Below are 21,784 nucleotides of genomic sequence, written 5' to 3' on the forward strand. Positions count from 1 at the left end.
ATACAAAAAGTTGCTTTTTGTTTTCTTGATGTTCTGGCTTTTTAATACTTTCTGCTAATTGAGCAGATAGAGTGAACTGGCCAGGATGTTGCAGTGTGTTCAAGTTACCTATAAGCTTTCATAAGCTTAATTTAGAAAAGGTAACTTTTTAATAACCATCAAACTGCACTGCTTTGCGTTTGTCAGTTACGTTCATTTGATACATATGTTACGTCAGTTGTGTTCATTTGATACATAGAGGTCCTTCAGTTGTCCAGGTAATTCTCATCAAGAATCTTCTCTTTGAAAAGCTGTTGAATATACTTATCTTATACTTACTTCGTCTGGATTAAAAGGTCTTTTGTTCTTTTCACGTGCAAGAACACACTCTCCAGTCCTTTCCCAATCCCCTTACTTCCCCTTTTCAGTAGCTTTTAAAATGAAATTAAAATCTTTGTCTTTTTGTATCTGTACAAATAATCTTTCAAAATGCTATTCATGCGATAATATGTTTTTTTCAATGGTATGATTTTTGAAAGGGAGAACATGCTTCTGGTGTAAGCTTAGAATAAGAGGCTGGAGAGTAAAAATGTAAAGAAAGCTATGGAATCTGTTCTTTTCATCATATTAAGTGTATATTTGTGTCTGTGTAGCTGTCAATGAGTCTGGACTTAGTGAAAAACTGTTGATTCTATAGGAGGAAAAAAAAGTATGATTGAGACTCTTAAACATTTTTCTCCTACAAGGAGTGGTATGGATTTTTTCCAACCTTCCTCATTGTCTTCAGTGTATGAACAAAGTAAGTTTCCACCTGCCTGTCCTTGCTCTTCTGATTTCCAAGAATGCAAAAATATGTACTTTTAATTACAAATTGTAATATTACCTGGATATGTTGGTTGCACAAAATATGTTTAAGCAAAGTAAAGACACTCTGAATTTTGACCTTTCATAAAACTATGGTAATCCGTGGGGGATATCCTCTGCCTTCCAAATCCTGTTTTAATACTTTTTTTAAAGCCTTATTTCTACTAGAGGAATTACCATTTCTACAAGTCACTGGAGGAAACAAAGTTACTAATACGTGGCTACATATTGTGTTAGTTAAGTACAAGCAACTTCTGGATTGTTTTCCTTCCCCTTCCCATAATCTCTGTCTTATTTTCTTGGTTCATTGAGAACCGAAGGAAAAATAGAAGACTATAGAAAGGGAAGAAATGCCATAATTTAATTTAACTTCCTCAATTAAAGCTTCTGGAAGTAGAGGAAGGGGGAAAGGGCTTCCTGCAGTATGCAGAAGAGTGAGTTAGCTTTCTTTTGAGCATAGAACGTATGTAGCAATGGTATGTGGGAGGCATGTACAAGTTTAGGCTTGGAAGTTTTTCTTTGCTGATGTAGAGGTAATAGCATTAGCAAATAAACAACTTTTTAAAATGATCTCTCAAAATTCTGTTGGAAATGATTTCTTTTATTTGTACCTATTGAAAATCAACAAGTTTTCTGTTTAAAACATTTGTAAATCCTTTATTCTCTATTTGCTCAAATCAACTTGTTTTACATCTCATTGTTAAAATGAAGACCGAGAAAGAATCACAGAACAATTGAGTCTTACATGGTACATCTACATACCATTTGAAATTTAAAAGTGAGAATCAGTTTGAGAATCCCTTTTACAGGGCATTGCATATGCTTAAACCACTGTTAGCTGAGTGTTTCCTGGGCTTCTTGATAGTTTCTGTAGTAAAGCTGAAAATATAACATCATTCTGCAGAAAAAGAACAATAGGGGATAACTTAGAAAAGGAATCTATTCATTCATTTTTTGCCTTTGATTTAAATACCAAGCTTAAATCCAGTGGTAAAAAGGCAATTCTGTTACCTAAGTCAGTAATGCTCCTGACATGCTAGCATATGCAGATTTGTTTTAATGTTTCCCTTATATATACAAGAACAGTAGTGATAAAGAATTTAGAAAATAGCTAACAGTATGTAGATAATAGAAATGATGTTATTTCTTTCTGTCCCAGCTGCTGTCATATATTTAAATACAGATAAAAGGAAAACATAAGGAAATAAGATCTTGCAAAGCATTGCCCAGAAGGTTCCCATATTCTTCATATGTATGTATTTAAGCACTAAGTAAAACATCCTCTCAATCCTGAGTCATATGTGAACATTACTCAAAAATGGTAATTATTCTGAGTCTGCGTAAAAACTTCTTGAAAATAGCAAAGTTGCCCTTTGCCACAGTAGGGCAGTGTATGTAGTCAAAAGATTGCTATATGGCAAGAAAGCACTGACAAGATAGCTGATAGGTGGTTGTCACAGCTGTTCGATCTGACACAGATGTTCACTGGCAGTTTAAGCATGTCAGTAAGATTTGCCCTGCTTCTTAAAACTATTAGTAGTGTGCTGATCTTCAGATCTGTTCTCTTCAAGAATATATTCACAAATAAACAGCCAGCCACGCTTTCAGTATCTTCTACAATGCCAAACAAAGAAGAAATAATTTCAGTAGTGGGATTTCACTTACTACAGTGATTAAATTCCTTGTGAAATGTAGTGTGCCTGTATCTTTCTGAACTGATCTCCTTAAAGATGTTCCATTATCAGATAACATCCTTCTACACTGATTTTCACAAATAATGCCAGATTGTGTAACTAGATTTTTCTTAGTTAAATTTATTTATTTTTAATTAAACACAACTGTGTAGCTTGACTTTGAAATCCTAGATATACTAGAAGAAAACAGACCATCACAGTTCTATTGCCAGAAAGGCAGAGTTTAGTATTGGTAAAGTATTCTAGGACTTGATCCTTTTTTTCTTCCCCCCCCCCCCAAGTATGTATATTAATATAACACGCATGTGGATAGTTAAAAGTATCCTTCAGGATACTTATCCAGCCTCCAGGTTGTGACTACTGCAGCAGCTTGTAGTGTAACTTGTTAAATTTTAGTCTACACACTACTTCATTACCTAGTACTCACTGCTGCCTTCCTCAGATAAGGGGCCACCTACTTTTGATTTGAGCTCTTCTGCCTTGTTCTCTATGTTTCTGTTTTTCCTCATGAGACCTTTAGCTGTCATTTTTCAAGTCTCTTGGGCTGAAAAGGGAGTGGAAGATTTCCTGTCCTTCTCTTCTGTTCCAAAGTTTGTTCGATACTGTCACTGTATCAGCATGGACAATAATAATATCTTAGTTTTCAGCAAGGCATAGAACACATTTACTTGAGGTGTTGGAGGCAGGGTGACAGTCTCTGGCCTTCTCCTCAAGTTAGAATCATCTGTTAATTTTTTTTATTTTTTTTTTGAGATCCTTTTGCCGGTAGGAGTTACACAGCTCTTGCCCCATTCTACAAAGTCTTTTAAAGGCCTTTGCTCTAAACCATATTGTATCCACAAGGTTTAGAGCCCAGATAAAACCATTTTATCTATGCCATGTTCAGAAATTTTCAGTCTCTGCAACTGAAGCTGTTTTAAGAGCTGTTTAAGTCGTGTTTAAATTATAAAACAGAGCAACTTATTACCTTGCATTTTACAGAGATGTGAATTAACAGGAACTTTCTGTAAACAAAATAATGCTTTCTGCTCCTGTTCAGTTCGTGGGAGCAGAGTAGGGAATTGATTCTAAAGGAATCTGTAATTCTGAACAAAGCTTTCAAAAAGGTAGCTGCTATCAACAGCCCCTAGTGACTTCCGCATAATTATTTTAAAATTAGCTGCTGCTGTCAAGAACAGTTTAGATTTGCAGATTCAGTGTGTTTTGTTACAGTGGTAAATAGTCAAATTGGAATTTATTTCACGACAAAGCTTTCTTGAGGATGGTGGGCAAAATAAACAGTCTTTTTCTTTCTAACGAAGACAACTACCTTTGATCTTTGACAGCTATGTTCAGCTTGAAAACCTTATTCCATATGAATATGCCAGAAGAAATGTTGCAGTTCTAAATGTGATTTATCTTATAATACCTGCGTCGTCCTTGTATCTGTATTGCAATTGCAACTTGCAACGCCCTCAGCATAAGTTCAAAAGCAGTTTTGTGATGAAGTGTAACTATTTTTACAGATAGGTTAAGTAAAAACATTTCTAGAAAGATAAAAGAACAAACAATGCTTTCATACATGTGTTCTGCCTTGTCCTGATGCTTGCCCTGACTTGATCTCCTCACTGGTGGTTACACCTGTTACTCCCATCAGCTGGGGCTCTTGTGTGAGCACTGGTGGCTTGTGTGAGCTGTGGGCAGCTTGTAGGCAGTTTGCCTGCAAGTCCTGTAGCTGGATTTACATCCTGTGACCAGCAGCAGCCCTGTGTGTGTATGCAGGCTGCTGAGCAGTGATAATTCAGCTACCTATCTATGAAGGAAAATGAGCCAGTGGAGTCTATCTATCTATGCCACGCCATAATGAAACTGCATGGTGGAGATGATGGGATCCCTGAGCAGGCATTGTCATTTCCAACGTGCAAATTACTCCTGGCTTTTTCTCTTTTTATTTAAAGTTTGTGTTTTGTAGCTGGCAGGTCAGGAAGGCTGACCTCCATTAGCAGAGCTTGTCCTCCAGCAGTCTGTCTTGCAGTTGTTTTGCTGCTCTAATTGGCCTTTCCTCCTCCTCCTTGTGATTGCCTCTTTCTTGTAATTGATGCTGATCAGGTCTTCCGCTCCAATTCAACCTTTGGACACTTTGTTGCTACTTGGGTTGAAGTCATTAAGTCTGGCTACAGCTTCTTCTGTTTTTTTAGACTGGGAATCTGGAGCTGTAGCGTGCCTCACTTGCACTTACATTTTGGGCAAGAAGGGTTTGGTTTTATTTTTTCCTCTCTCAGCCTGTAAGTTGTGCTTTTGAGCTGTTTTTGCCAGGTCGAAGCTGGTGTGTATTGGCAGGACCATGTGAAGACACAGGTGCTGCTGGGTCTGTGCTGTACAAACTCTGATTTAACAATTGAGACATTTCAATTCAGCACCTTTCAAATACAATTAAGTTCACTTAATTCAGCAAATGTCCCTGCAGTATGTATATCCAATACTTGTGCTGCATTGGAAAGCTAAGGCTGTGTAATCATTCACATCATTTCAACTTTATGGCCTTTTATCAACTTCTGTGGAACTTCAGTTTTCATATAGACTTAGCCCTCACCTCATAGTAGAAGCTCTTCTAAGTATACTTCACTCTGTGGCTTCTAATATTTAGAATCTGCTTTTGATAAGTCAAATAGATGAAACAATAGTGCGCTAACCCGGTTATGCCAAAGCGTTGGGATCTAATGCGTCACTTCCTCTGATTAGGACAGAAGCTATTAGTAATGCTATATGTTGAAAAATTATATTATCTGAAGCAAGAACTATAATGACTTGGCTTCTTTAGATACAGTCTTTGGTCCTCACAGCTCTTCCTTTTTTCCAAGAGAGTGCTTATTACTTCTTACTCTAACAGGGACCCATGACAACTTTTTTTTTCCCCCTAATTTATTATTAATCTTCTTACATCTAATATACATCAACTTTCTGTCCTACTTATGGTTGGTTGTTACATGTTGACTTCAGTTTATATGGGAATGGTGGATAGAAGTTAGCTGTGCCAGGATGGGCACTTGATTGAGACAACACAGAAATGCAATATACAGCTTTTTAAATTTGCTTTTTTTCCAGCTTCTGTTGACTCCGCACATAACCAACATGTCTGGAAGTGTAGTTCACATCTCAGGAGACCTAAAACATGTCAGGAGACCAAAAACCATGTATAATTATCACATCATTATCATCTGCCTTTCTATGGAGCCTTCTCTTACCCAGAAAACTTCATGCTCAGTCCTACACAAAGCTGACTCATGGTGGGGTTTGACCCCATGCTGGTTAATGCTGTTACTGTTTGGATGTCTACATCCACAAGTTTGTTGCACAGTCCAGAAGCCCTGGAGCCCTGGTGAATTCAGAAATCTTAAAAACTGTAGTTGCAATAGGATTTGAGGGGCAGAGATGCTCTGTTGAACAGGCAAGAATGAGCTGCGCTTTCTTTTGAAAGAAGTGCCTTCAGATGGTCTAGATCTTTCATACCACACAACTTCATTATAGGCAGAGATAGACTTGTCATCTTAAAGTTGATCATCATTTTCTGTATTGTTTCCACTTGCTTATTCCTATACCAAACCTTAGGCTGAAAATAACCATTAAATGTTTTCACTGAAGCAAACTTGAAGAAGGCAACTGTGGTTGCCATTTCTGAACGTGAAGCTGGGATAAGTGTGTTGCTTTTTTCTGCCGTGGTTAACACCTCATCATATTTGACTGATATTCAATTGCATGTGCATCGTTTGGACCAGTAATTAAAATCTGATGTCCTCTAATAACTAGGACATGCCTGTCTTGTTTCTGGGTAAATTCCTCACATTTGGTCAAGTATAAATCTTTAGAAAGATTTCAGTATGTATGCACCTAGGAAATACTTGTTTGAATCGTGCAAATACTTTTGCTGAAGGTACCATCTGTCTATCAGATACCTCAGAAATTAGATAGTGAGCAGGACTTTCCCTTTTAGTGCTGCTTGTGGCTATAATTGCCTCTTTTAGGAAAAACAAGATGATTCAACCTGTGAGAATTATCTGTCTGGTCTACTGGTTGAGGCAAAGATCCTATAGAAAAAGGGGACGTGTTCTTGTAATCTAATACTTAATTATAGTTTATATAAATGAAAAATATCAGTGAAAGGAGTATGGGTATCTTACATTCAAGCATTTGCTGATAGTTGAATATTCTATATAGGAGGTTGGAAATTTTTTTACTGGAAGAGATTCCACAAAATAATGCCCTAACTTAGAGTTTTACACACACAGTTTCAGTTTTATGAAAAGTAATTTATGTCAATGAAGATTGAAGCAATGGCATTTCTACACTGAGGATTTAGGTGATGAAGAAAACTCCAGGATACTGGAGAGCTAAATAATTCTGAAAAATTTGGATCCAAGTATATTTTTGTCTATTTTTATCTGAATTTTCTTTTCTTGTTCCTTTCCAAAGTGAGGTAGTAAGGTTTACTTCCCAAATCCATTTTTTTTTTCAGTCAGCAGTTCTATTTTCTGGTAAGGCTTTGTGCTTCATTTTTACAACCCTATTGACTTTTTAATCTTCCATGCTTTTATTTGTGATGTGTTCATATAAATATTGTGCTAAAGATTTGTGAAGAGCTTAGTTTAAAGGTCTTAACTTTCCACTGTAATTATGTGAACTGTGCAAATTCGGTGTAGGTCTGGTTTTCCATACATTATGGTTGCAAGTAGTGATCTTTTTTTAAGCAAAAGTGAAATATATGCGAGTACAAATCCAGATACTCAAGGCCAAGATTAAGCCAGAAACTACTATTTTTATTTTTGGAAAAGATTATAAAGTGTCAGGTATACCATGTCTTTTGAGAAAAGGAAACTGCTTTTTATATCTGCCAGATGCAGACTGTACCCTTGATATATAACCCATAGCTTACTTTCTTGCTTGATTAATTTTCCAGTGTATTTATCCGCTCCCTTCTACTTTCATATCCATATAAAACACCATTGTTCCTCCTATAGTGTGAGAGACTTATTCTCTGTTCTCTTTGGTTTAATTTGGCTTGCATGAGTTGGCTTTTTTTTTTCTCTTCTCCTTTCAGTAAGGTGACTCAAATGACTTGATTTGCTCTGAGACTTTGAAAACAGAGTAGAGCTTCCTGAATGAATGTAGATCAGGAAGAATGCCATCTAAACTATCATCTCAGCACCCCAATGGCACACTCTGCCAAGATTTCTCTAAGAGAATAATTAGACAACAATTATTAAAGTACATCCTCCTCCTTTGACTTTTCTTCCATGTGAAGTGATTTTTTTCTGACATCTAAAAAAGTGAAACTTCAAAATTTTTCCTTAGGACCTTAAAATACAGACGCAAGTTTTGAAAGCCTACTTAGGTTTTGAGAAGCTATGATTACTTTTTTAGAAATGCTTTCTTGTTTTTCATTTAAATTCTGCACAGTTTATTCTTTTAAAAAATAAAAGTGATTTTCAGAGTTTCATCTGTACTAAGTAATGCAATTTATGGAGGAAATGCTGGTTTATGGTTACGTTTCTGTCAGAACCCATGGAAAATGGGATTAATTCCTTCCAGATAAATAAACATTATTGACTGAATTTAGCAAAGGTGCATCTAGAATTCAGGTTATTCTTTAAAGAGCTTCGTTATAGCTTCAATTGCAAGTTGTTTGCTAAAATCAGTTAGTTATATTTCAAATCTTCTCTTTTTGATTAATAAGTATTGACATTCTTTCTGAATTTGAAACTCATAGAAGTGACCAACTGCCAGCGCTAACTAGAACCTAGGCTAGCATAGAAGCAGGGACTCAACATGTTGCATACTCCCTTGCAACTGTGTGCTGGTTTCTGAAACTTTTACAATGAAAAGTTACTGAAATGTAGAAATAATAAGGCTTCCCTAAAACCTAGAAATAATCAGAATCTGATATTTCTAAGGGTCGTCTTGTGGCTTGAACAATAAGAACAACTTTACTAATTCGAACTGAGGACCTGTCTAGCCCAGTGTTGTAAACAGCCAGCTAGAGAATTGCAGGGAACTGGTCATGCGTATATGCATATATGCTAATTCCCCTCTGGTGCTCTCCCAGTATCCGAATATTTTCAGCTCAAGGGATTTCCTGAGCTTCCTGATTGTGTGTTCTATATCCTGTAGTGGTTAGTACTATTCCAAGTACTTATCTGCTCTTCTGATGGACTCTTAAAAATTTCTAACACTGGCAATATCCTTTGGAAAGGTTTTTCCAAGTCTGCTGTCTGTTACTGAATAACCACCGCCTTTTGTTTATTTTGAACCTGCTTCCCACGTGTTTCATTCAGTGATTGCACACTCTTATTAGTACCAAAACTATTTCATCCTTGACTTCTCGTGTGACTCTTAAGTGAATACCATCTGATTCTGGTATTTATTTCTGTTCGGTCTATCTGTTTGTAGAGTACCTCTTCCACAGTTGTATCAGTTTCACATGACAATTGGTAAGAAGGTAGTACAAGATCAGACACTCCAGTCACTACTCATACTGCTTCTTCCACCTGCCTGAGCAGTTGCCCACCAGTCTTTCTTCCTTTCATCGTTTATAAACTTTGTGGTTTGTGTCAAGTGCAATTAAAATAAAATCAGCATAGATCTAATCCATAATCAGTCAAGATCTTAGTGATTATTTAGCATGTTAATAGGTGAATTTGCAAATAATTTCTATTTACACGTACTAGCAGTATTTTAGAACTTGTACATATTACATACCATTATGTAGTGCCTGCTTTGTATTTGTAATTTGAGTGTGCTGATGAAGTTTTAAACCTGTCAGAACTCTTTCCAGCAAGCAAAAAACAACCTAACTTTTCAGTAGAATACTTTGGAACCTTCTCTTAATGTAAAATGTAGTTAAGATTTTTGGGTCATAAAGGAGACAGATTTGAATACGTGTACCTGGAGACTCTTTTCTTTGTGTGCGTTTGGGGATGGGGCCTTTTTTTTTTTATTTTGAAGAGTAATGAGCAAAGAAATAAACTTTCTTTCTGAGACTAACTGAAAACAAGTTCTAGTGAGTTTATCAAGGACTCCTTAAACAGAGAAGTGTAAATATTACAAATGAAGGAAAATATGTTAATATTCTGTAAATCAGAAGACTAATAATAAGTGAAGCTGCACACCAGCTTAAGTATAACTGCAGATGCTACTGTGAAAACCGAAAAGAGCTAACAGATGGCTAAAAGTCCTTGGAATTGCTTTAGTATGGCAGATAGTGTCTTGCACTTTTATAGGGATGAAGCTTTGTTTTTCTTAGGTTGTGAAAAAAATTGCTATTTAAAATTCCAATATTCTAGTAATTTGTGGATGTGATACCATCCTCTGTCTGAAAAGATGATGACAGTCTTACAGTGGTAAGAATAAAAGCAAAAAGTAAGCAATTTGAACTGACTTTTACACACTTTTTTTTTTTTTTAGGTGAAATGAGGAATGATTTATATATCACTGTGGAAAGAGGAGAATTTGAGAAAGGAGGAAAAAGTGTGGCCAGAAATGTAGAAGTGACAATGCATGTTGTGGACAGCAATGGTCAAATTTTAAAGGTATCTTCATACATTTTTCGTTGCTATAATTAATTTTGATATACTTTTTCATACGTAAATCAACTTTGCTTTTGTTAAAGAGTAAGAAAATGCTTTGGTAAGTTCATGTTCATGTTTACCTTTTACTGTCTTTAAATATGCAAAATATTTCCACTTTTGCTCAAGATCTTTATAAAATGCATTTTTATCTCCTCTACAATTACCAGCCAAATAAGTAATGCTTCCATTAAGATGCTGGAAAACGTTGAAGCAAGATCAATTTTTGGAGAATTTTGATTTCATATTTTCACTTTTTTAGTAAAAATGTACTTTTTATCATGCCACACAGAAGATTGGCACATTTCAATCATTTTGCATTTGTTGTCTTGTTCGAATGAATTGGAGATCTTTGCAAAAATCACCATGATGTGGTAATAAAAAGATAAGATAATGTTCATTCCTTTCTTCAGATTTGATTATACGCTGTTGTTGATCGTTTACTAGCAGGCATTAATCACTTCAGATTTTAATTTGACACACTAATAGATCACTATTTCTCAGATTTTTTTGCACTAAAACATTTTTGTTCACCCTCAACCTTTTCCATGCGCCTTTAGCATCAAATTATTTTTCTTTTTATTTAAAAGTACTTTTTCCATAGGCTCTGACTGATGTTGAGGTGACAAAATGAAGAAAGGCAGACACAAATAGTCTGGATCATGCTCTGTGTGTGTGTGTGTGTGTGTGTGTGTTTGTGTGTATACATCTGTAAAATGAGATTGTGTATGTAAATGCACGTTATGTCTGTTTGTGATATATATATACATACCTATATGCATACATATACACACACATTGTATGTATATAGCAAGGATAGTTCCTATGCAAAGCTGATACCTCATAATTACTGAGGAGAATAGCAACAGTTGTAGCATATTTTGCCCATAGAGAATTGATAGGTATCCCCAAGACAGGGGATGCAAATCCATTTGCCTGCTTTGCTATCTCATGGTACAGCAATCATGGGTGTGTTAAAGGCAGACAGCACTGTGCATGTCCGCCGCAGTCAGGGGATTTGGATTTCTCTCTTTTTTCATACTGGGAAATAATACTAACAGTACTAGGGCTACAGTCTTATTTCAGATGACTACAAGTCTTGGAGCCTGGGCTGGTCTTCTCTCACTTAAAATTTGGGGAATGGAGCTGGGCATAAGGCTCGAAGGACCCTCCTGTATCAGGGGGACACCACATTATAGTTGTTGCCTAAACCTTCCTGCTCACCCAGTTCCCCCTATATAATTCTTTGATTCTCCTCTGTGTTGATGATTTTTGCCATTTTTTCTAATCAGTAATTATTAACAAAGTGCTAGTATTTTTGTGAGTTTTATAATACACAGCATTATACCACATGCGGCGCTTAACGATATGAGTGTAATTATTAAGTAGTATTCGTTGTACAAGCAGTCCTTAATGACATCTTATCAGGAAAACTAATCTGTCTTTACATCTTTAACCAATGTTTTTTCTTCGTTAGGATTTTATCTCATTTGGCTCTGGGGAGCCACCAGCTAGCGAGTACCATTCCTTTGTGCTTTATCATAACAATGGTCCCAGATGGGCTGAGTTGCTGAAACTTCCTATTCCTGTGGATAAGTTCAGAGGAGCACACATCCGCTGTGAATTCCGGCATTGTTCCAGTAAGCATTCACAACTTCTGGTAGTCCTCTGTGTTACACCTGCAGTAAGCACAAGAGTTTTCACAACACCCCAGGAAAAAGACAGCTGTTTAAACTCTTTCTCTGCAATACTTCAGTGACATAGCTTTTCAGGCTTGCAGCTCTGCTTAGTGGAACTTTTTGCTTTGGTAAAGCCTAAATACTATGAGAAACCAGTCTCGCTTTATTAATAAAGAAATATGCAATATTACAGCTGTAAATGTAAAGCAGAATTTCAGGAAAACTGAAAATGAAAATTTAGAGTTAAGCTGGTGAATTATCAGAATTGATACTTGCTTCTTAGTACGTGTTTAGCAATCCATACAATTGGAAAAGTGCACAGACACAGTATGGTCAATTAACATTACTTTTTTGACCCCTCCCAAAGCCTCAGACCCACTCATTCTGAAATTCCCTGAATATTCTCAACAATTTAGAGATGATTTAGGGGCAAAAGTGATACTGTTGCTGAATTCTGGATCCATGTTCTTTGTACAAGGCATGGAAGACGTGGGTTTGAGCTAGTATAGGCAGGTGGATAAAACTGTGTGTCTTTTAAACTGCTGCTATTGTTTACCTCCTTCTGGTGATGCAGGTACTGCAAGATTTCATTATTTAGAGTGTTTGTGGAAAATGGTGCACACACAAGTGACGGTATCTTTAGACTTCAGGTACATAAAAAAAAGGACAAAATGCAGGGAACAGATAATATACGAAAAATAATTTTCATTAAGTTTTTTTTTAATTTCTTTTATAAACTGCCGAGTAATAAAATAAAAATTACAATGGCATGTTCCAGATGGATTTGTTATACATTTTTGCACAGTCTTTCCCATGCAGTACAGACTCTATCTTTTTGCCATGGTTTGGTTGCCTATACGATGCCAACTGTGCTAAACTTGGGCTCCAAAATTCATTCATATATATGCACTCTAATTAGCTTCAATAGCACATTCTCAGCATTTTGCAGTCGGATTTATATTGAAGTGATACATGGGTTTTGGAATTTAACCTTAGGCATCCAAATTTGAGAATATTATCTGAAGTCTAACATCGTATAAAGAGAAGCGGTATCTTCAGTCATATCTATGGAGGTAGATGCTTTATTGTAAAACAGAAGTGCAATGTAGTCTGAGACTGACCTAAAATAGAAACTGGTAGGCAGAAGCTACTATGAAGGATAATTAACACACACAAAATGGCTCTTGTTGTCATGTTGGATTGGCTAAGTCGCAATCATTTGGGTCTGCTAGCATTCTATATATAGCTAAGACTCCGTATTTGAGGGGTTTCATTATTTTTCTTTACTAAAAATCAAGTCATTCCAGAAGACTGCTTTCCAACTTACAATGAGATAACAGAAACCATTAGAAGAGATAATCTGCAAATCTCTTCTGGGAGTAGAACACATTTTCTTCTATAAATGCTGGTCTTACAAAGACCATGGCATAATGTGGTCTATCATGACAGACACTGGAATAAAGATAAATACTTCAAAAATTTAAAGACAGATTTACAGACAGAAAAGATGTGCTAAATTTACAACTTTTTCACTGACTTCACTTGCTTCATGAAGCCAGTTTTAGGATGGCAAACTGAAAGCTTAGTCTCTGTTGCATCCTTCCAATAAAACTAAAGTCCCAAGAAAAAAGTCTTTTCTGTATCTAGTATCATCACCATTAGAGTCTGCTGTTTAACCGTAACTGAGAGATGCGAGGCAAAAGAATTGTTGCGCTTCAGAAGGAGGCAGATTAAGCTATTTGTACAAGCACTTCTTGTGTTGTCAGTAAAAGCAAATGACTTCAAGGGAGCCTTGCAAATGAAAACTAGCTAAGCTGACATAAAGCACTCCAGGGAGAGCAGACCTTGCTTTGACAAGCATTCACAGGATTACAGAAGCGCTAGGAAAACTAAAGATAGATAGATTTATTTTCATCCAGAAACAATAGCAAGATGGCTAAGGGTTTTTCCGGCTAGGTCAAGAGTAGGACAAACGTCAGCTAGTTGAGATGTTTGTGCCAAAAATATTCTTGCATGAGAGTATATGGGCAATATCTTGATTGTAGGCAAAGAGATACAGGTTTTTATACACTTTTAGAATGCTTTTTAGAACTATTATAGAAGAAGAGAAGGCTTTCTGACATAATAAACTGCAGTATCTAATCATGCTGTAGTTAGTTATACCTCTTCTTGGTAGTCACCTCCCTTTATCCTTCTCATAGCCGCTTCCTAGATATCCTGCACTTTGTAAGAATTTTCTGCTAGAGATAATTTTCCCTGCCTCTGTGTCTTCTCTGTGAAATAAAATCTGCCAGTTCTCATGTGATTTTAAAAGACAGTAATTCAAAATATTGTTAGCTAATATAAAATAATGCTATTTTTGACATAAGATATAGTATGCTGTTCCAGTTCACTGACTTTGGTTGCGTAACACTTTCCATCTTTGTCTTGGGGCGGGGGGTGACTATGAGGGTATTTTCTGGGATAGGATTGAAAATGCAGCATTTTCAAAGTTTCCACATGGGGAAGAGGAAAGAGATTGCTAAGGCTGCTGAATAGCCTGGCTTAGTCATTCGTCTTCTGATGGTTTCCCCAGGATTCACATCTTTGAGGTTTCAGAGTCTGTCCTGTGGAAGCCTACTAAGGAGACGCATCTTTCTCTAGACTGCTATAATACATTTGTGGAAGGAGGGGATGGAAATCTTTAGAAGAGCAATTTGCAGAAGTTTCTTTTTGATTAATCCTATGCCACAGAAGAAGGGAGATAGACAGTATCTTTTCCTAATATTTGCAAGACTGTGAGTGAAGATAAATCTATACCAGTGTTATGAAGAAAACAAAACCCCTCTATCATCAAGAGGTACACAATGCAAAAATATCTAGTATGCAAGCACATTATAAATTTGTACTTTCTCTAAACTTTGGCTCATTTTTATGTGTTATTACTTCTTAGTTCTCATTTAAAGCCTGATTCTGTGAGGTGTGAATAGACAGTCCCTGGATACAGATTGCCCGTTTGTCAGGGTGTAATAAGGTGCAATTTGCAAGAACTGAGAGTCTTCCATTGTCAGCAGTCTGTGCGAAGATCTTTGCTCGCAACTAGCCTGCAAAATATCACACACACCTTTTGCATTCAAATTTATTTACCATTTTAGTTCATGAATGATAAGTACAAAATAAATAAACTAACTTTATGAATAAGCTCAATGTGTGGCAAAAGCTTAAGGGGAATATGTCAACTATCAGTAATTTCTATACAAGGGTCAGGTGTGGACTTTCCCAGAATGAGAGTGTCAGATGCAAGGTTTTAACTTGGCCCATCTGGTATATATGCTATTATTAGAAAAGTTTTTCATGTCAGAACAGGAAACAAAGACATATTTTAAGGAACTCCTATTTTTATCCATCTTGCAACTGGCATCAGTTTTAAGAAAAACTGGTAAAAAACACAATAATTTATGATGTTGGAATTTGTTTACTTTTACAGAAACATAAAAAAGAGGTTTAAGATGTTCTTTGTTTGACTAGCTGCAACTAGCTTCCAGTATACTTTCTTATCCTGGATTATGTCCATTTACTTTGTCTAAAATGTGTAATGTTAACTGTAAGTGCTGTTTTTTATATGTGTATTTCAGCAAAAGAAAAGGGTGAGAAGAAGTTGTTTGGCTTTTCTTTCGTACCCCTGATGCAGGAAAATGGTAGGACACTGCCAGATGGCACCCATGAACTCATTGTACACAAGGTAATTTGAATTAGAAATCATTAACTGTAATGATTCCTCTGGAACATATCACAAAGATCCAGAAACATTAGACTGAGAAGGTCCGTAGTCTTTGCCAAATGAGTGATAATCTTGTCACTATTAAAATATCCTTTGCTGATTCTTTAATATTATGGTTCTTGTTACAAACGGCAATTGAATCTAGGAATGCAGTGCAGTAGTTGTACTGTGAAGTGCTAATGGAGTACATTATATTCATAGTGAATTTCACAAAGGTAAGATCAGTTAAAACATGCAAAGTGCGTTAGAGTGTAACTTACACTCTATACCACTTATAAATTGCTGAAGATGGAAAATCAAGCAAGCCCTTCTCCTTTGTCACTCATGTACATCCACTCCATGGCATCTTTTTTACAGATATTTCTGTTCTGCGGAATTTCTTTTTTGTTTCCAAATTTAACAATTACCTGTCTTTAGAGGATTTTGATAAGCTCCACATTAAATTTTAGATTTAAACACAACAATTTGTAGCTATTCATTTGATATAATCTGTGCAAAGTTGTTAGATTTTAATGTCAAAGACAGAGCTGCAATCTGAAAACAAAGAAGAAACAAACATTTCTCATTAGTGAGAACTATCCATGAAAGCAGGGTACGTAAATGAGCTTAGTTTATTTATGCTTATAAAAGCTTAATCTAACTTTCCCATCTGAAACAATAATATTTTTAGTTAGAGAATGTACTGACTCATTTTGTCTATAGGGGTAGTCTTTATATCAATGGCTTAGATAGCTCCTATGCAAAAGAAGAATAAAGAATTGGAAAGACATGTAAAACTTTTTTTTTATGTTAGGCTTTATGCTGATAATGTACTGCATGTTCGGCGTATACATTTAAGATGGCTTGGTGTTGTTTTTTTATGTGTTAAAAATGTTTAAATATTAGATCTAGTACATTAGATAATCTTTAAATATTTGTAGTATTTTTATATATGTTTAAACTTAATCACAAGACTTGCTGGATACATTATAAAGCAACTTTTGCATACTTTAATGTAAGCTATACCTGACTAAAGGTCTTGGAGTTTTTTTTTAAAACAACGCAATCAGCAAGAAATACAATGCAAAGTTGGGTGTATCATCATTTAAACAGAAATCTTATTTAACAGATTTGACTTGTGAGAATTCATTTGTAGAAGGTCCTCACATAGTGAAAATTGTCTTTCTTCAGTCGGTGCCAAAGAAATAGTAATGCTTCATATGGTTTAGAATCTGGTCCTTTATTTTTATGCAGTGCAGTGATTTTTAACTGGTTTGTTTTCACAGTGTGAAGAGAACACAAATCTTCAGGATTCTAGTCGCTACCTCAAACTCCCCTTTTCAAAGGGAATTTTCCTAGGACACAACAGCCAAGCAGTAAAAACCACTAAAGAGTCCTTCTGGATAACGTCCTTTCTTTGCTCCACTAAGCTCACACAGAATGGTAAGATGCATTGATTATTTAAAACATGATGAATTCAAAGGGATGTGATAGGTAGCCTTTTCCATGCCAAGCAAGCACAGATGTACTCAAAAAAGAGTTTACATTATAACAGTTTTACCAACTGATTTTCTTCCTAATTTTTGATGTCCAGAAGGAAACCAGTGTAACATGATGAACCACTGATTTTAAGTAGTTCAAGAATGCTTTTAAAATTAACATGATATTGAAATCAAATACAGCATTCTTGGAATCAACTATCAAAACCCAGCTGCTCTGGAAAAACCTCTTAATCTGTTTGTTTTAGAGTTTTTATGAAGTGCTTATTGCATGCTTTAGGCTGTGGCAGTTTTGTTTTAATTAGGTACTTACTGCTTTTCTGTTGTATTGTTTCTCTTCTTGTAAATCAACAAACATTTGCTACTTTTGAATGATAAAAACAATCTTATACACCTGACCTAATGAGCATGAGATATTTGAGCTCTTTACCTTTGCTCTATATAAAATTCTTAGCCTTGTTTATTTGCTGTACTAAGTACATTAGTTTATAACTGAAACAGTTTTCCACAGACTTCCAGATCTTGTATATTTGCTTGCTTATGTGTTTCTGACCATTCTTTGATATCCCCCATGGTTTCGTAATATTTTTTCTAAGCTGTTTATCACAGTTTTAAGAACTTGCTTAGCTGTCTCCTTTGTGAGATAACTGTGTCTTTACCCTTCTCATATGTATGGTGATAAAATTGCTAATTGCTTGCAAATTAATTATAGGTGTTTAAAAGCCACTAGAGCAGCTTTTTAAATGGAAATTTGTATCTTAATTTTCGCCATTTAGTAGTAAGTGTCCAAAGTAGAACTATATGCGAATAATAAGTGGTCTGTTTTACTGTGCACATCCATTCTGTATTCCCATAGCAATTAGCTTTGAAGTGATAGAAGTTAATCAATGAAAGAGTTTCTGCAAAAGTGCTAACAGGCCATCATGGACTAAACTTGCTTCAGTTAAAGGCCTTGATATAGGTAGTCACATCAGTCTGCTGGTACTTACACAATGCGCAAAAATGCGGCCCAGAAATTAAGTGTCTCGCTGATGCAGAGTCAAAAATTAATAATTTGGCTTTGACTAGGGTTATAGGAATTTCAGGCCATTAACTTGTTTCGCAGTACAGGAGTTATTTAATACTTGATGTAAATAGATGTGTGAGATAGGGCATAGACTTTCCAACTTTTTTTTTTTTTTACCATGTACAGAATAAGAGGGTGTAGAATATCTGAATAATATTGATCCCCTTTTCAGCTCTGAAAGAGTTGACAATTATTTCAGCAGTACTTCAGAGGGTGGAAATATTTTCAATAGACAGGCTCATATTTTCTCCAAGGATCTTCTTTGGGAAGTTCATCTTGGTGAGTTTCCAAATCCCCATTCTTTTAAACGAAAATTTGCCAAAACCTATTGCATGCTCAGGAAATGAATGTAGAGCAAAGCATGTGGATATCTGGTCATGTGAGCATTACTTCAGTTATCCCTGGGAGCATGTAGCATATTTATTAAAAATTAGGATTGAAAAGATCTTTACATGTACTTCTATTTAGTAAACATTTATATCAGTATGTATGAAAATTGCTGATTATCTTTGTTAATCTGTTTTTAAGTTAGGAGGTTTTTCTAAAGTTATCAGAGATCTACATGTACCTACAAACAACAGTGTCCAGCTTGAAAATCAGTAGCAAATTATGTTATCATCATCGGTCTGGCCATGGTGAGGGGACCCCAAACCCACATGTATAAAGAGTGTCACTGAATTAAGCTACAATTTTACTAACTTGCTGGCAAATTCTACTCAGCTGTCATTCTTTCATTGATTTCCCCCCCATCCCTTGCCATCAGGTCTCATGTATATATTAAAATTACAGGGAATGGGGAAGGAGGTGATCTCCCAGTTATTGGGATCCATAACTTCCTTGCCCTAGGTGCTTTGGAAGCAACCCTAGAAAACCCTACAAGCACAGCTTTCAGAGGGCTTCTAACAGGAATCTGTGCTGTCATAATACAGCATCATTTAGGCTGTCTGCCAGTTATCTTCTCCTTAGCTTGACCTTAGTTCCTGGATAGTTAATCAAATAAGTGTTAGCTGAAAAGCATTTCTGCTTCTTAGTTACTTATATTTCATTATCCTTAAAAAAAGTGAAACAGGAGAGGGGGAGGGAGAGAGGAAGAGAGAGAGGGGAAGGAGAGCATATTATTTTTCCGCTGAGTATCACTATAGTCTTATTTATTTCAAATTGAGTTTTTGACTTTCAGGAGTGTTTTCTGCCTGCTAAAGACTTGGGATCCATCCAGCAAACTGGACTATTTTAGCAAGTTGGCATCCCCTCAGTTCTCAGTACTGATCAGCATATGCCCCAAAAGCATTAAGTTCAAAATAACCAGTAAGTTCATCAGCAGAGCAACATGCAATACAGCATGTTTATCTCAAGGCGAAGGTGTAAGCTATCTATCTGTGTAACAAAAGCAAAACTAGTGATTAATGAGAAGACGAAAGTAGCAGGCAGTTTTTGAGCATGCTTCCACTGCGGGAGTGCTGGAAACCACAAAAGGGACCTATTGGAATGGGTGTGCAGGCTGTCAGTTTGGGAATTTGGCTTTCCGTTTTGAAGTGCCATCATGTCCTATACCAGGCCAATTGTGATGTCTCAGGAGGTGTGAGAGAGGGGTAGAAAGTTAATCCCAAGCCCTTTCCTTATACACATGATTCTAATCCTTTCATTAAACCTATCTCTTTAGATTTAAATTAATGGAGAAGTAAAATGTTTTGTTTGATAGGAGCTGTAGGGTCAGGTGTGTCCTATTTTTAAAGTATAAATCAGATGACAATAAAGAGAAGGCATTTGAAATATTTTTGCTCTTTAGCAAAGTTTATCAGCAGCATTGTGTCTTCTTCCCTCTTCCAAAATCATGCTTTCCTAGTGGGCCTGTTTTGGGAACAATTTTAAGTTCTTATTTCTCTTAATACATGACACGTTGCTATCGCTTTTCCATGTGATTCACATATCAGATTTTCTATTAATGTCATTTATGCTTGGGCTATTTGCTAGCACTGTGTAAGCAATGTCTTCCCTCCTTTACATTTTCCTTGAAATAAGTGCTTTGAAGTGAGTATTTTACATTTACTTTCTTTTTCTTTTTTAGTCCCCCAACACATCCCTAATACTCAGTGAAAACTCTCTACCCACCAGCTTTTTCCAGCAAACCTGTAAAGATGTATTTTTCCTGCTGTGGACTGACAGATTTAGCTAGTTTCCGTGCTCCGTAACTTGAGGCTGAAGCAGAAGCCAGTGTAGAAGTCTGTTCAACTATCCAAAAGACAAATGGAGTTCATTATGGCTTTGTAATGCGTGTTTCTTCAAAAGTCCTGACAGAAGGAATAAGGCGATCTCTAGTTTGCCCTCGATCTTTTAATAGATGTCTCTGATACATGTATGAGGTCCTTCTGTACTTGGCGTGCTTAATCCAAGGCGTTGCGTAGTAGCGCAGCGTAAAAGGAGACAACAACAAGAAAAAACTATAAATGCGCGAAAGCAATTTGTGCAGGCCAAAGTCAGCTAAGGCAGAAAAACACTAATGGGATAATGTACGGGGTTTGCTGTCAGCATCTCCGGCAGGATTTGAATATAGGTGGAGTTTCATTTAATATAATTAAAGACAGAACTACTACTTCATTTGTTGTTGTGTAAGAGATGAACTTCCCTGGAGCTGACTGGAAAACAAATGCTACCAAAACAGGTGTGGCTCAAATTTTACTTGAGAGTGAAAATAAGTCCTGGGTAGAAAGCACTCAAATAGTTGCTGAACCAAGAATACAGCTGTATTGCTTTTATTATACTGCTGTTATGTACTTAGTATCATAGGCAGTGAGACCATTTCAGAAGAAATAGTCCTGGACAGTGATCAACTAGACAGTGTTTCACTTTGAACTGCTTAAAGGATTGGACCGTTGTTAAGGTTTTCTGCGCCAAGTGGTCAGGCACTGAGATATTCTGGGAAGCTGGCTGGTGAAATATGGAAGCTGTCAACATGAATGCAAAGGAGCTTTGGGATTTATTTAATTCAAAGGTTCAAAAATATGTGGAACTTCTGTGCTCTGAATACAACTTGCAGGGGATGCTGCAGAGCTGCCCGAATGAGTAAGGTACAAAACATAGCAGGAGTAAGCAGAGAGTCTGCAGCGGGAGGGAGAAAATTAACAGCAATATGTCAGGGTTCAACTAGTGTCAGGAGAAAGTGAAAACTGCCAAAAGTCAAACTGAGATTTGCAAAATGTTGTTTTAAAATAATGAATGGTATGGGACATGAAATTCCCAGTCGTGTAGCAAGGTTCTGAATGTATCTCTGAAGCTGGAAGCTGTATTGCTTGGCTTGCATAATAAATCCAGTAGCTATATTTAAGAAAGGTGGAAATGCAGAAATGTTATCTGGGCCGTCACCCTCCAATCAATTTTAGGCAAGTATTCGCAAGAAATCATGGATGAAAAGAATGGACATGTAGCTAAATGGAATATGCTATAAAACCCAAGATGGGTTTATCAAAGGCTTATCATGCCAGAATAAACTCCTTAATCTTTCTTTTATACTTTTTTTTTTTTTGGTATTATTCAGAGGAGTTGTAGCAGATCTAAACCATCTGGAATTCAATAACACACCACATGGGAAATTAGAATAGATAGAGATTAGAATAAGAATTTTAAAACTGGTAAATAACAGGGTAAAAGGGAAACAGCAGGTTATGCTGT

General features: G+C 36.3%; 1 protein-coding gene across 4 annotated transcripts in view; it reads left to right on the forward strand.

Moving 5' to 3' along the window:
- DOCK4 (dedicator of cytokinesis 4) overlaps nt 1-21,784 on the forward strand; it is a 267,634-nt gene that overhangs the window by 164,252 nt on the left and 81,598 nt on the right. For all 4 annotated transcript variants that reach the window (XM_068933119.1, XM_068933107.1, XM_068933099.1 and 1 more), the window contains exons 14-17: nt 9,975-10,099; nt 11,613-11,775; nt 15,429-15,535; nt 16,840-16,996. In XM_068933119.1, coding sequence (XP_068789220.1) covers nt 9,975-10,099; nt 11,613-11,775; nt 15,429-15,535; nt 16,840-16,996 — 552 coding nt within the window. The remainder of the gene's footprint in view (nt 1-9,974; nt 10,100-11,612; nt 11,776-15,428; nt 15,536-16,839; nt 16,997-21,784) is intronic.

Source organism: Struthio camelus, chromosome 1, assembly GCF_040807025.1.
Source record: "Struthio camelus isolate bStrCam1 chromosome 1, bStrCam1.hap1, whole genome shotgun sequence".
Lineage (NCBI taxonomy): Eukaryota > Metazoa > Chordata > Aves > Struthioniformes > Struthionidae > Struthio > Struthio camelus.